Below are 16601 nucleotides of genomic sequence, written 5' to 3' on the forward strand. Positions count from 1 at the left end.
ATATGAAACATGTCTTTATTTTTGTGTACATGTGCACTGAAAGTGTGGACAACTACAAATGACATAACAGATGGTTTTCAGATACTTGAGCAATTGTTAAAGTTTGCCCCCATCCACAGTGACTGTTTATTTATTTACTATAGTCCTGGTGTTCTGTTGGCTTGTCTGCACCAGATTGTGTAATCATGTTTAGTGTTGGTTTTTGTGTTTTTCTGTGTCTTCTTATGTGATAGCAGGTGTTTCTCTTTGTTACTTGCTGATCCTACTTTTTTTTTTTTTTTGTTGCTTTTCACATTTGCTCTTGTTTTCATTTCCTGTCTTGTTCACGGTGCTGTGATTGTTTTCACCTGTTCCTAAGTGTTGTCAGCTGATTCCAACTGTATCGTCTTATTCAATCAACCCTGTGCATGTTTCACATGCTGTTACTTTGTAGACTTTGCATTTGTCTTTTGCATCAAGCAATAAAACGCTTGAATTTTGCTCCCCGTTAACACCCTGCTGTGTCCTTTGCATCTGGGTTCAATGGGACCCAAAGAAGTTGCAGGGCAGAGAAATGCTCTTGGGTTAATGTGTAATTTTGGTGGAGCCAGTCTTAACAGAGGACTTGGAGGAGGGTAATGTATAGCCCGGCTGTTACAGTCCAGTCCATTTATCTGACTTACTAGTGCGCTGACCCTTGTTCACAAGGACTTCCACTGTTAAGGAACACATAAGCTGGACAACTTCAGGTTTGGATTTAAAATGTTCTCAGCTTTTTAGAACATCTGTGCATAATCAGTCGTATCAGTAAAACAAATTTCTTCCACAGGTACCAGGGGTGAATTTTTCATCTGTCCCCCAGGCTCAGTAACTGGAATCTGTCCCTGCGTGGTAAAAGTGTGCAGGGCCTGGCTGGTTACTGCACCGAGGGGCCAGGCTACTCTCCGCAGCCAGATTATCGTCAAGCAGATGCAAACAAATTCACACAAATAACAGTGATTTATGTCCCAATGGCTTTCATAAAGGACGTTTGCATGTGGGTATTTCTTGTTTTATTCATTTATTGGACTTTTTCCTTTTTTTTTTTTTTTTTATAAAAAAAATGAAAAACACTGTAAAATCTACTGCTATTTTTAAAAGCTTTGTAGCACATAGAGAAAATGGGGGGGGGAGCTCACTATTACACCAGAATGTGCCTGAATGTGACCCTCCTCACTCTGCAGCACCTGACATGTTCAGCATGACCACTAGGTGGGGCAAGATGATTACTATTGAGGTGCTGGTTAAACATAATCCTCAAGAAAATGCAGCAAATATAGAGGAGACTTTGGTATCTGGCACTTACTCTTATTCTTGATATTTTTGGTTTCTTTTTTAGTGAAAATGTCAATTTACTTTGCAGAAACGTTTTATGCGAGCACAGCAACTGTGTGGGTGGAGTGCAAAGCATAAAGATCTACTGGCATTTCAACTTGAGACCTCTAACACGAGTGGGCAAACATTTCAGAACCTCCTCCTGCCAAAGAGATAGACGTGCATATTATGTGAAACAGCTGGGATATTGTGGGTGCATATCTAACATTAATGCTTAAAAACATTCTTGTACCATAGAAATTTTTTTTTTTTTTTTTAGTGTCCTGAGTAAATATTTCACTTGCTCAGTGTCAAGAGTCTCTTTGCTCTGCTGGCTCTACAGCCAAAGGACTTTTCTTTAGTTAAAATTTACTTTTTAGCTAAAGAAAAAAAAAGAAAAAGGTTTTACATGCATCAGGGACATTAAACTAAAACTGGATCACACCTGACAGATATTTTGGTAAAACTTGGCGTGTCCTCTTTTAGCCTGACACATGACGCCTCACCTTTTAACCTGTGTAGCATATTTCAAAGATTCCTGGGAGGTAATGAGACGAGGAAAAATCTTCCACCCGTCACAGGGGCAAAATATCAGCTTCACACAATGCAATGATTTGAACCCTTTCCCCTTTAGAGTTGTTGATTCTTGTGTACACGCTGTCCACAGCTGGGGAGTTTTCACGCTTCTGCAGCTGTGGAAAAAATATTTATCAACTTTTCCGGAGTCCTTAGCAGCTGTTGCATTTTGTAATCTGTAGGGTAAACGAAGACTTCAGCAGGATGTTCCAAGTGTGGCAATACCTTCTGTTCCCAAACACCCTGAGAAATAACAGGACTTCTTAAACGTGCTTTTCATTAGCACTAATAAACATCTATGACTCGTGCACTGTCAGACATGTCGAATTAAAAATGTAAAAGATCAAAATATTAAGGTTTTAAGCACAAAAACACAGCTGAAAGCTTATTATTGTCCATTATAAGTAAAATAACAGAGCAGTGCAAAAGTCTCTTGCAAATGTATAGAAAATGCATGTCATGAATACAAATACAGGAGGACGTGCTGCCCATGTCTGCACCAGCACATAATGTCTTTACATACATGCAACCTGGTGTGAGGTTATTATAGTTAAAATAAAACTAAAAACCCAAACTAGATGTGGAAAAAACATTTCAACTAATTACAATAAAAACTAGAATTTTGTGATCTTGCAGACATCTTGCTTGATGAGGCATTCATGGGTTCACTGAGACAGTCAGCTGCCTTTAAAAAGTGTTTTTACTCTAATCTATGTGCTGATTTTCTTGAATTTGCACTCAGAAAAATCCCATTTGTGACCCTATATAACCACAAAGCAGCAATTGTGAGAAAAATGCAATTGAAATATATTTTTAAAAAGGGTTATTTATTCAAATAATTAATCATTAAGTTTATACCAAGTATATTTCCATTAATCTACCAATCAAGTACATTTCATTTGACCAGATTCCATTACATGTAACAGTTTACAATGGATACAATTAAATGGAAAATTTATATATTTTTAAATTAGTTCAATTTAGCAAAGTAACAAAGGAGACCATCCAGTACTCTGTCTTCTTTATTAGATTTCCTCCTGATTCTCCCAGTTTCTTTTTTCTGACTTTTGTGTTTTTCCTGCCTTTCAGCTTTGACATGATTATTTTAGCCACTGTGAGTAATAATAAAAATAACAATAATGAGAATGAATAAATAAACAGTAAACATGAACAAGAGGAGCCCATAGAGAATTTATAGAGCTCGTCTTGTAAAAGCAAATGTGTTTGTCACAGCAGTGCATTCGGTTCTTAATTCTGATTCTGATTGCAGAAGCTGCCAGACAAGACATTAAGAAGGCTATTAAGAAACTAAATATTAGAAGAAATGTGAATGTTCGCTCTGAGATATCGCCTCCGTTCAATAATCACCGGAAAGACTAAAACAAACACAGAAACTAATAAAAACAAAACATTGAAACAATGAAAACTAAACTAAACAAGAAAATCTGCTCTGGGAACTAACTGAAACTAAACGGACTTAAAAACTAAAAACATAAAAATAAAAAAAATAAAAAACCCATCATAACTCTGAGCTGGTGCTGCCTCTTTAAACAGCCTGGGATGTTTTCCTTTGAGGAATGTGTCCTCTCGATAATGAAAGTGGTTTGCATTTTTGTCTCCCTGCTGTCCAGTCTAAAAAGGGGCGGTAAAAAAAGTGAGTCAAAGGTCAGCGTGTAAGCAGAGAGTGTCCGCATGTCACCTTTGATACTGAAAGCAACAATTTACACTCCAAATGCTCCCAAAACTACAATTATTTATTCAGAATTCTTCATGTAGAAATACTTTATACACATTTACATTTTTCCATTTGAGACAAACTGGTGTCATTAAAAGAAAAAAAAATCAAAAGTATGAACACTCAATAGCATACGTCAAAGCTGAGTAATTTACAGTTACTAGATATGTTTCGGCTAACACACGAGAGGAAGTGAGGTTTTCACTGTTCCTATAAAGTGGGAAATCATGCCACAAATAAACTGACAACTAGCTTTTTATCCTCATGAAAAGCTACAAAAATAAAAGGAAACGTGATCAGTCAGTCCTATTAAATATTCACTGCACATCCAGGCCTGTGCTGAGAATCTGCTTTCCTCTCTAACAATAGAGATTCAGTGGAAACGTCCAGCGTCGGTGGCTCGAGCGTGTCCAGAAAGCTCTCTGCGCTTTAGCTTTACCACCTCGCCCCCGATACCGGTAGGGCTGGGGCAGTGTGGTGCGGGGGGGGGAGGGCAGTCTACTCCTACAGCCCTGGCCTATCTAAAAATAACAGCGAGAATAACACAGCAAGGGAAATGGACACGTAGGGTCTGTATTCTCCTCTTAAGTATTTCCAGCAGAGCAGAGAGGGCTGACAAAGTTCAGTACATTGCATCCTCGTATATGTCCGTCCGCAGGCAGAAGAGGATTCCTCCACCCAGCATGAAGATGGTGGCCCCCCAGCCGAGCCCATAGCCCCAGTTGAACTCGTGATAAGTCTGCAGGACCGTTCCATCGATGAACTTGATCGGGTAGAGAACCAGAGCACAGGCCTGCAGAACCACTGAAACCAGAGACAATCATGAGACACTGTTTGTTTAAAATCGTCCATTTGTCCTTTGTCCAAGCGATTAATCAACAAACCCAGTAACTCCAACACCATTAAAATAATCACTGCTACAAGTAAAGCCTTTCAGATTAATCATCCATTTAATGTTTTCTACATCATTTTATAACATAACTAGCTCGTGCTTTCAGAAGGTGAAAGCCATTTAGTTCTCCCAAAATTCATGATTCAAGTCAAAAACGTGACATTAAAGGGCCTCCTCGAGGCGAAACACAAATCTGACAGCAAACAGATGGCTGTAAAGGCAAAAAGTTACTTGTGAAAAGAGGCTTAAGTGTAAGAAGTGAGGAGGCAGCTGGTATAGGTAAGCAGAGAATGGTTATATAAAGCGATTTTCTTCTCTGCCTTTCTGTTCCGTGAGGTGATCTCGTCACAATGAGCTGCCTAAGATTTAGCACGAACAACTATAAATGAATGTCTCCTGAGGAGCCATAGATGAAAACAATTATATGCAAACACATTCTGATTATTCCCCAATAAGCCTCGTCCTGTTTATAGACGAGGACGGAATTATCATAAAGCATAAATTTGTTCTGTCTGCACTCTATAACAGTATTATTTCACACACAAAAGCATCCTGAGGAAAAAAAATAACTTTTTACTGAGTCAAAGTCAGAGCTTGTTTTCTTTCAGTACAGTATAAAAACTTCAGCAAGGGTTTGAGCTGCCAGTGGAGAAAGCATCATGCCAAAAACAAAAGAAATCAATTTAGACTTGGGAAAAAGAATTGCTGATGTTCCCAAAGCAGGAGATGTATACACAAAGTTATCACAGAGTGTCAAAAACTGGAGTGAGAAGCATCATCAAGAAATTCAAAGCGAGCTACAAAGTACCAAACAAGCCTAGCAGCCTAGGGAAAGAAAACTAGCGAGAGACGTGTCTAAAGACCCCAGAACAACTGCAAAGACATGTGAATGACTGAGCCAAATCAGGAAGTGTAGTCTTAAAGTAAAGACTGTTAGGCAGCAGACCAAGAAAATTCCTATTTTGCAAATTCAGGCTAGACTTAAATATGCCAAGGACAACCTGGAGAAAGATTAGATGAGATGGATGAGACAAAACTAGTGTTCTCTGGCCACAGAGATGGAAGGAAGAGGTGTACAACCCACACCATACTCTGTGGTGCAAGTATTATGCTAAGAGAGTGCTTCAGTGCATCTGGAATTGGGAATCTCATCAAGGTGGAAGGAATAAAAAAGGAGGATATGTGAAGATTTGGACAGAAAACCTCAAGCAGTCAGCAGCTAAACGGGGTCTGGGTGATCGCTTTGTTTTCTAACGCAACGACCCAAAACACACTTCACACTCCTGGTGAAGGACGACCTCCAGAAGATCAACATCAGAAGTCAAAGCCCTGACTTGAATCCTACTGAAAATCTGTGGAGTGAACTGAAGACCAAGGTCCATGACAGGACACCATCACATCTGGAGGAGAGATTCCCCAAAGAAGAATGGACTGGGATTGCTCAGCAGACGCGTGAGAGACACGCTGAAAACTACAGCTAACAACTGCAGGCTGTTATCCAGCAAAAAGGACACACAACTGACTGTTAGCATCAGGAGTGCTAATAATTTTGACCTTGGTAATGTTCGTTTATTTTAAGTGAAATTATTATTTTTTTCTTATGTGCAAAGTAAAATGATTTAAGCATCCACAGTAAAAGTAGGTTGTTTGGAAAAGCTGTTTTACTCTAATAATTCTGTCCTTTGTTTAAATGATTTGGCTGACGCGCAATCTAAGGAAAATATATCTAGCCTCAATCCGTGCATAACAAGAATTAGCTTTTTATAGCATTCACTTATCTTGCGAGGATCAAAAAGCGCTTTAAGAGAGGGGAAAAAAAAGTGTGTTACAGCATTCATGGGCTTCTGTGTTTTCTATCTAGTTTGTCATCTCCATAAATAGACGCTTTTGAAGAGAACAATCTTTGTGTGACACCCCTCCCTGTGGGTTTCTTGCTCGCTGGAAGCTGGAAGCTTTTTGAAGTGGCCTGTCTTTAATTCCCCCAGAGTGATTGACGTTAACGGCAGATTCTGGCTTTTAAACTAAAACCAGTCTCCCAGCTCTCTCTCACACTCTCTCGTCTTTTTGGTGAAGCGTGGAACAATCATCTTTATTCTTTTCATCTCAATGACACACGAGGTATCACACGAGGAAACAGCTTCCAGGGCTGTGAATCATTTTTCCTTTGCATCGCGCAGGATGCAGAAGTCCAGGCGTCGGTGTTCAAAAGGGTACTGTGGCCTTCTCTCACAAACGGCTCCAGTTCGTTTTCACGCATGCTAGGTGACGCCTGAGGAACGGTCTTTGTGCAAGTATGACTCCGCCTTTCCTTCCTATGGGAAGAAGCAATGGGTGTGAAGGAGGAATGGCTGTAGCCTGAGACTGCGGTGCTGCTGATGGAGCCCAGGCTGAGCTTGTTCCCTGCTGAGGTCATATTTCTGGACAGAAAGTAAATACCTCACAGTCACAGTCAAGCCAAGGGGTATTTAACAGTCCAGCCCTTCTGCTGTTGCTCCGTCGAGGACTGCGTGCCTGTGTGGCGGCCGTATTCTTGCAAGGCTCTTAAAGTAATTACACATAGGAAAGGATAACACAGCATTCCCCTGCTTTTCCGTCAGTGGCTAACAGTCAAAACCACAGCCATTAAGTCGACCACAGTGGTCCTTTGTGAGTGAGGTTTCAGATACAGAGCAAGACAAAGATCCCTTACAGTTTCCCTTCAGCAGCACACTGTTATCTAATGCTGTATTTAAAAGGCAATGCATACTGTTTGTACTTGCAACAGAAACCAGAAAACTTGCAACAGAAATACTTTAACAAATAAAGAAACACTTTCATTCAGAGTGTGTGACTTTGAAAGATGATACAAGTCTTGTTTCTACACTGAACATGAATCTGCTCCAGGCTCGGTTAGCTAATCACACAGACTGTAACAAGAGGAAACTGGTAACAGAATCCACCTACCAGCTCATTCGACACCCACACAGCAGCATACCTTACTGTTTCATGAAAGAAATGAACTCATTTTAAAATTGATGGTAGCAACAAGTCTCAAAAACGTTGGGACAGGAGCAACAAAAGCCTGGAAAAATAAGTGGAACTAAAAAAAGAAAAAGAAAAAAGGATAGGGTCCACCAATCTATAAGTGATGGAACAAATTTAGAAGAATATTCCTTAATCTACAACTGTTAAGAGTTTCAATACCTCTATGTCCACAGTACATTATTTCAAAAGATTCAAGAATCTGGGAAATCTCCACGCACAAGGGCAAATTCCAAAAAATTACTGGATGCCCGTAATAGTCGGGCCCACAGGCAGCACTGCATTAAAACAGGAATCATTCTGTCACGGAAATCACCGTCTGTTAACACAGTTCACCGTGCTATCCACAAAAGTAAAGAAGAAGCCATGTGAGCACGATCCAGAAACTCTGCCGTCTTCTCTGGGCCTAAGCTCATCTAAAACATACTGAGGCAAAGTGGAAAACTGATCTGAGATCAGACGAATCGGAAACTGGAATTCTTTTTGGAAAACTACAGGGAGTGCAGAATTATTAGGCAAGTTGTATTTTTGAGGAATAATTGTATTATTGAACAACAACCATGTTCTCAATGAACCCAAAAAACTCATTAATATCAAAGCTGAATGTTTTTGGACGTAGTTTTTAGTTTTAGCTATTTTAGGAGGATATCTGTGTGTGCAGGTGACTATTACTGTGCATAATTATTAGGCAACTTAACAAAAAACAAATATATACCCATTCCAATTATTTATTTTTACCAGTGAAACCAATCTAACATCTCCACATTCACAAATATACATTTCTGACATTCAAAAACAAAACAAAAACAAATCAGCGACCAATGTAGCCACCTTTCTTTGCAAGGACACTCAAAAGCCTGCCATCCATGGATTCTGTCAGTGTTTTGATCTGTTCACCATCAACATTGCGTGCAGCAGCAACCACAGCCTCCCAGACACTGTTCAGAGAGGTGTACTGTTTTCCCTCCTTGTAAATCTCACATTTGATGATGGACCACAGGTTCTCAATGGGGTTCAGATCAGGTGAACAAGGTGGCCATGTCATTAGTTTTTCTTCTTTTATACCCTTTCTTGCCAGCCACGCTGTGGAGTACTTGGACGCGTGTGATGGAGTATTGTCCTGCATGAAAATCATGTTTTTCTTGAAGGATGCAGACTTCTTCCTGTACCACTGCTTGAAGAAGGTGTCTTCCAGAAACTGGCAGTAGGACTGGGAGTTGAGCTTGACTCCATCCTCAACCCGAAAAGGCCCCACAAGCTCATCTTTGATGATACCAGCCCAAACCAGTAATCCACCTCCACCTTGCTGGCGTCTGAGTCGGACTGGAGCTCTCTGCCCTTTACCAATCCAGCCACGGGTCCATCCATCTGGCCCATCAAGACTCACTCTCATTTCATCAGTCCATAAAACCTTAGAAAAACCAGTCTTGAGATATTTCTTGGCCCAGTCTTGACATTTCAGCTTGTGTGTCTTGTTCAGTGGTGGTCGTCTTTCAGCCTTTCTTACCTTGGCCATGTCTCTGAGTATTGCACACCTTGTGCTTTTGGGCACTCCAGTGATGTTGCAGCTCTGAAATATGGCCAAACTGGTGGCAAGTGGCATCTTGGCAGCTGCACGCTTGACTTTTCTCAGTTCATGGGCAGTTATTTTGCGCCTTGGTTTTTCCACACGCTTCTTGCGAACCTGTTGACTATTTTGAATGAAACGCTTGATTGTTCGATGATCACGCTTCAGAAGCTTTGCAATTTTGAGACTGCTGCATCCCTCTGCAAGATATCTCACTATTTTTGACTTTTCTGAGCCTTTCAAGTCCTTCTTTTGACCCATTTTGCCAAAGGAAAGGACGTTGCCTAATAATTATGCACACCTGATATAGGGTGTTGATGTCATTAGACCACACCCCTTCTCATTACAGAGATGCACATCACCTAATATGCTTGATTGGTAGTAGGCTTTCGAGCCTATACAGCTTGGAGTAAGACAACATGCATGAAGAGGATGATGTGGACAAAATACTCATTTGCCTAATAATTCTGCACTCCCTGTATGGAGAAGAGATCTTGTCCATCTTGTTGACAGCAATCAGTCCAAAAGCATCTCTGATGGTATGGCTGCGTACATATTTAGAAAGACACCGTCGGCACTCAAAGCTCCCAGAATCCAATTTCAGACATGACCGGGACATCATTCCACTCAGCAGCGATAAACATAGCATTGTTCCAACTTTTTACAGACATATTGCCGCCATTACACTTAATTTTTCCTTTTTTTTTTTTTTTAAAAAAAGGGACACTTTCTCAAATACGTTTCCTTTATTAAATAAAATAAAATAAAGATTTATGCTGTTTGCAAAACATAATTTTCTGTTTTTATTTACATTTACATTTTACAGCATCCAAGCTTTTTAGAATTGGGGTTGTAGATTTCTTAAAATGTGACAGTTATTACTTCAGGTTTGGTCTACAGGCACAGTGTAAAATTGTCTGCTCCTTATATAATTTTATTTCGCAAACTGGAAAACTTGAACTTGGCACGAGTGAAGTAGCAGAAAGTGGTTTGCGCTTCATCACCGTTTTGAAAGTAAAGTGAGCACAATCTTTGAGTCAGTCACTTTGGTGCCGTATACCATTTGGAGCAATATGCTCTGACCGCTCGTTTTAATTATACGCTTTTAATTTATATTCATTCTCATCAGTGTCACAGTTTATTTTTACCCTAAGGGCAATTCTTACAAAGCACGCAAGAAGCAGCAGTCCAACTACGAGGCAGTTATGGGCGAGGAGTCTGTGGTGGCTTTTTTTTGTTTTTTTCCTCTCAGTGACTTCACTTTGTTGGTAAGTCTGCAAATTCTGTGGCTGCCTTTTCTTGGCACATCAGCCTGCAGGTCTCCAGAGGCAATACCACAGAGAAAACAAGCTCAGCCTGCAAGGCTCACTCGCCTGTGTCTTTTGCATGCTTCTATTTAATGTGAGCAGTGGAGCACAAACACAGGCATATATGGAAACTGCTGAAACACTGGGTTATTAGCCAAACATTATAAAAAGTGAATGAATGAATAAATAAATATATGGGAAAGGTGACATACCTGCAGTGAAGAGGAATATTGCCACAGTGCGGTAGTGTTGTCTTTGCGTGCCCCTGCACAGGGAAATAACGGCCACCAAAAAGGCCACCAGAGTCGTGGCTGCACCGACACCTAGCAACACCAGGGTGGCGATCTGCCAGTCTGCAAGAACAGGACACATGCAGGTTAAAGAGGAGCATCCTACTCATCAACAAAAGCTCGATTCACAGTTGAGCACGGCTGAATTGAACCGCTGTGTTGACAAACACGAAACAAGAGCTAATCCTGCAGAGAGAACTGAATGACGCAGAGAGCCATCAGGCCCGCATCAGGAATGCAACCGTCAAGAACATAATTAGTGACTCAAAGTCCCTGTAATGAGAACAGATGCAAAAATCCAAGGCTGAATCTCACGTTATTTAATCTTAGTTGTCCTGCTGGTTGGCTACATTTTTGCCCTACTTTTCTAGCTGTTCATATTTGTGCATGTCAACAAACTACATTTTTAGTCCTAAGACAGTATCATGTGGCAACCTCTGGAATTAAAAAAAAATCAGGCCTGTGCAGAAATGTCAAGAACTGCATACAAATGGAGACAAATCAGCAGCCCTATGTTCAAATGTTAAACTTTGCAAGAAAAATAAAACTTTTTTTTTTTTTTGCAATCTGGTAAAAAAAAGAACACAAACACATCTGTTTTTTAAAACTAATATACAGCTTTGTGACAATTCTGCCATTTATTTTCTTTAATGCTCGTTTAACTTGCATTAAGGCTTCAAAGCAGGAGGTTGGCAGGTAGATGCTGTTACCTCCACCTGTCTGCAAACTCAGTCAGTGAAATGCATGGTTAATTCCATTCCAGGCACGTCCAGCTCCAGTTTTGATGGGTGAAATTCTAGTTTTCAATTGGTCTCTTTTTATGCCCAGTCATGTTACCGACCTGCTCCTAAGTAGCTGCAAAATGCCTGTGCTCCAACTTTCTTGAGATGTGCTGTTGATGTATCCATCATATAATAGTAAAATGTCTCAGTTTAAACATTCAATATGTTTATTATGGTCTACTGCAAATACAAATATGGGTTTCTGAAATCTGCAAACCCTTACACTCATTTTTATTTATATTTTATGCAGGGTTCCAACTTTCTTGGAACTGAGTTTGTAATCAAAATTTTCCAAATACAGTCTATGGTTATGTATTATGTATATGTCTCCTTGGTCCTTGGAGGCTTTGGGTTATGAAACAGGAGTTTGTGATTGTGAATGCCAGCTTCTTCCAAATTCTTGCAGCCACAGTGGCTTTTTTAATGCCACATTTACTTAACATATTCCAAACAAACTGCTCCTGTTGGAAAAGTAAAACTAAAATCTTCCTGCGCGTCACATTCTTTCCTGGGAAGACCTCCACAGCACCAGGCTTTTAAAAGCAGCACGTGGCCTTTTTTGAATGGAGCTTAACTCTGTTCAAGCAAGTGTTGGTACAGAGACTGAAACCAGCAACACATTCAGGAGAAAATCTTTGTCTGCTCGACCTTGATTGCGCATCCTCTCTTTGATCTCCCGCCCTACCTTAAACGACTTGGCTCGGAAAGAGAATTTGCATTTGGTTAACAAGCTCACCGCACAATTTTCGCTGGGTGTGTCTCTCCCTGAGCTTCTGGTTATTTGTCATAATGATGGTAAAAAGCTATGGTGAATTTTTCTATCAGGAACTGCCACTGTAGATGAAATTCAAGAACAAGGGTGAGAACCTTTGTACGTGCCTAATTAGTCTCTTTCGCCACTGGATGAACTGCACCTTTAACCTCAACACACCCATCCGCTCTTGTTTTAATGAGTTCTGCAGACACTCAGAGCAACAAACCCGCCTCCTATTCACCCCAACACATTCCACAATATCAAAGAGAGGTCAATCACACCAAGGGTGCATGTGCAAAGTCCTGTGAAAAATGATCAACAGCTAAAAATTTTAAATATTTTAAACATTTAAGCTACAAAATGAGGAAACTTAAATGGAACGGTCCAATTTTATCCTTGAAGTCTTCCTTTATTTATTTCAATAGTAACAGTGAGCGACTGTGTGTTTAATAAAGATGAAAGCTCCTGCTAATAGCCTTACTGTACAGGACAAAAGTCAACTGTTCCCAAATCTAGTAAATTTAATGCGGATTTGCTTCCCTGGGGGGAAAGGATGGGGGTCGGGGGACGTGGCTTTTCTGCCTGACAAAAGGCGACTTAGGGGGTCCTGGCTTGGTGAGGTCGATGAAGGGGAAGATGCTGAATGTGTCTCTCCAAATCCACTAAAAGCCTTCTGCTTGCTGGGGTGGGTTAACTCTTTGTGTGCCAGAGGGATTATGCATAGCTTTCTTGCATATAAACACTTTACCTAAGCACAGAGTTAAAGCATTAGAAAACAATGAGCACCAGCCCTTTGTTAAATAGTTCTCATCCAGCTGTCACAAAAATCAACAGTTAAAGCTTGGTCAGGTGTGGCTTTGTCACTGAGCATCACTGTGAGGCTGTCACGGTGAAACCACGTCATCGATCTGGAATGTAGAGAGGAAATTTATCAGCTGCGCGAGAAGTCTGAATGCCTCATCTATTGACCAGCAGCCAACTAAAACAAAGTCTGCCCAGGGGATGGTGGTCAGAGCTTGTAGTCAGACTGTTTGCGCAGTCCGGTATCCTCTTTGTTTATTTCAAAACAGGATATATCCTGTGCGCTATGACATAATTACAAACACCACATCACTAAAACCACCCTTCAGATCGAAAACGTGTTTATAGGATCAATCTGAGCTGTAAACAACAAAAAACTTGGTCGTGGGTTTTCAACCTCTTCAACAAACAAAACAGCATTCGGGCTCCAAGAGCAACAGCGCACTGTTAAACAAACAAAACACACTGTTCCTACCAGATGTGAGGGTGGAGAAGCAGCTCCACTGGGGCTCGTCCGTGGGATGCCGAGCCACCGATTGGGAGCATGACTCCCACAGAGACAGGGAGAAATGCTCCGCGGTGACCCAGGCTGGACTGAGTAGAGCCACCACGTCCAGACACAGCGCCAGGAAGACGCACAGCAGAGCGATGAGCTTGAAGGGTCGGAACACGTACACCTCGTTCACGGACATCTTCTCCTCACAGGGTACACGGCAGCACGTCGGTCACAGTTACTAAACTCGCTGGAGGTCTGCGTGCTTCCTCTCCCACCATAGCCCACACTGCTCCACGCGTGTCCAGCTGGAACAGTTTAACAGGAGACATCCGGTTGAATCAGTTTTTCAAAATAATCCATTTTATGGGTTTATATTATATTATATTATATTATATTATATTATATTATATTATATTATATTATATTATATTATATTATATTATATTGGCAGTATTTTTGGTATAGTGATAACATTACATTATTATTTTCAGGTTACATTTACTGCTTTGTTAACTTTCTTTGTATAAATTAGGGGTGTCAAACATTAGGCCAAGGGCCCAGAATCGGCCCAGAAAAGACTCCAGCCCGATCATCCGGAGTTTTGACTAAATTTTCGTATGTTTTACATATAAAAACATATAATAAAGACTCCACCAACTCATTGCCGTTCATACTAAAAAACAAAGTAAGTAATGAACAATTAAATGACGAAAAAAATTGTTTTCTACTATCTACTCTAACATTTTTTTTAATTGAATTTCTATTTGTTTTGCTTTTATAGTTCATAGTAAAGAATATTCTCTGTGAATTAATTCATGGAAACAGCCCGAGCAATGAATCACCAAAATGTTTTTCTGTGATTTTAGACATTTATCATAGTTTTACTGGTCTGGCCCATGTAAGATCAAAGTTAGCTGCATATGGACTCAATCTAAAACAATTTTGGCATCCCTGGTGTAAATGATCGCAAAGAAAAAAGGTTGCAGTGTAAAGTGGAATGCCATTTATTTATTTGTCTTTTTAGCTATGAAAAAAATTAAGTAAAATAAAATAAAATCTCTAAATAAACAGACACACAAAGACAAAACCACATTTAACTGTTATTTGTTATTTGTCAGTTCGTGAACTCAGTACATAAATCCTATAGTATTCCTCCTGAGATACACGAGTGTCAGTGTCTGTGCTTTTATTTTGAAATGCAAGTCATCGTATTCAGACTTGTTTTAGATCTTTGTGGATTGGTTTGTTGTCAGGCGCCCAACAAGTTTGTAAAAATAAAGAAATTCTCAAAAGCAGTGGTCGAAAAAAGTATTTTCTTCTGTGTACACAATAGAAGGATTTAAATGCTGAAAAACACATTATACATATTATACAGCAAGGCGGAAGAAACGACATTATTAAAGCTCAGCTAAACTCAGTGAACACAGTAGGATAAAGTAGGTTTGTGTATAGAGTGACTAAACAGACTAAACAGTAACACAATGACACCTTCAAAGGGGCAGATTCTGATAAACATGCAGAGATTTCCTCCGCCTGAGTTTAGACAATAGTTGGGATTTAAAATAGTTTTTTTTTAATTATTTTTATTATTTTATAAATGTTTGTGTATATCTGCATTAGCTTTCGTGAATGGAAAGTACCTCAGATCACATTGCGAGCTGCCCCTTTTGGCATCGCCCATAAACCAAAGCAAATATTGTGATGTTTTAATAATCCAGCAGAGGGCACACATGCGACATTCTCTAGCAAAAACTATTTCTGCTCTCACCACTTTCATACACTTTGTGTTGTTGATTTTAGAAAGACCAACAGAGGGATTTTTATGCACAGGCTGACCACAGAAATCCTGTGTTTGTTGGGAATTGTTGTGACAGTGCAACAGAGGAACTGACTGTCAGCTTCTTGGTATTTTCTGTTAATCCTGATTTGGCCTCTTCTAACACTCAGTGTGTAGGCTGAGCTCTCTGAAATTTTTTTAACCTCTTTTGTAAAACAATCCCTCAATGATCCATGTCTAAACGCATACGTTGTATATCGTCCATAAACAGCAGCAGATTAAAAAAACAAACACCTAATAAATCCTTAAATTAAATGACAAGGGTAAAATGAGATTTAACTTTTTAAATTTTCTCACAGCACAAATTATATATAAAGCAATAAATAACCTGCTTCCTGACAATATTCTAAAAATGTTTTCTAAAAGGGAACGGGGATACAATTTGAGGGGGGAATTAAATTTAAAACATCCTCGTATCCGTACAACATTAAAAAGTTTTTGCATCTCTGTGTGTGGAGTGAAGCTGTGGAACAGACTAAGTAAAGATATGAAGCAATGTCCAAGCATGGCGCAGTTTAAAAAGCGGTTTAAGGATATGGTTTTTACAGGGTACAGGGAAAAGGTAGAGATTTGATAGGGTGTTCTTGTCTAATATTTTCATGTGTGTTGGTATGGGTATATATGTATGTGTATATGTATGTATATGTATGTATGTATGTATGTGTATATATATATATGTGTATATGTATATATGTATATGTATATATATGTATATATATATATGTGTATGTGTGTGTATGTATGTGTGTATGTATATATATATATATATATATATATATATATATATATATATATATATATATATATATATATATATATATATATATATATATATAATTGTAGGTTGTGTATCCTTCAGGTGTTAATAGGGTTATTGAAAATGTGTATATGTGCGTATGTGTGTATATACGTAGGTATGGATAGATAGAAACATATATGTGTATATATTAAAAAAAAAAAAAAAAAAATTACACATAACATATAATGTAATTACAAGGAGGTATTTCTGTAGTCTATTGATACTAGATAGTGGAAAAGGGGTGGGATTAAATAAGCTTATGCTTCTTCCTGCTCCTTTTTGAACATGGATGTTATTTGGAGTTGTGGTTGCTCGTTTTCCTTTTGTTTGCTTTGTTCATTTGTCTCTTTTAATTCTATTTTTTTTTTATACTTTTTCAACATGTTCAAAATAAAGATTCAATCAATCAATC

At 39.3% G+C, this 16601-nt stretch overlaps 1 protein-coding gene across 1 annotated transcript; it reads right to left on the bottom strand.

Annotated features, from left to right (window-relative positions):
* Positions 1-3641: 3641 nt before the first annotated feature.
* On the bottom strand, positions 3642-13883 carry LOC113030905 (transmembrane protein 47-like). The gene is made up of 3 exons (XM_026182697.1): positions 13533-13883; positions 10643-10783; positions 3642-4447 (listed from the first exon to the last, which is right to left on the bottom strand). Exons 1-3 carry the CDS (start codon positions 13747-13749, stop codon positions 4266-4268), a joined length of 540 nt encoding a protein of 179 aa, XP_026038482.1. The 5' UTR covers positions 13750-13883; the 3' UTR covers positions 3642-4265.
* Positions 13884-16601: the final 2718 nt, after the last annotated feature.

The sequence above is a fragment of the Astatotilapia calliptera genome, chromosome 10 (assembly GCF_900246225.1).
Source record: "Astatotilapia calliptera chromosome 10, fAstCal1.2, whole genome shotgun sequence".
Lineage (NCBI taxonomy): Eukaryota > Metazoa > Chordata > Actinopteri > Cichliformes > Cichlidae > Astatotilapia > Astatotilapia calliptera.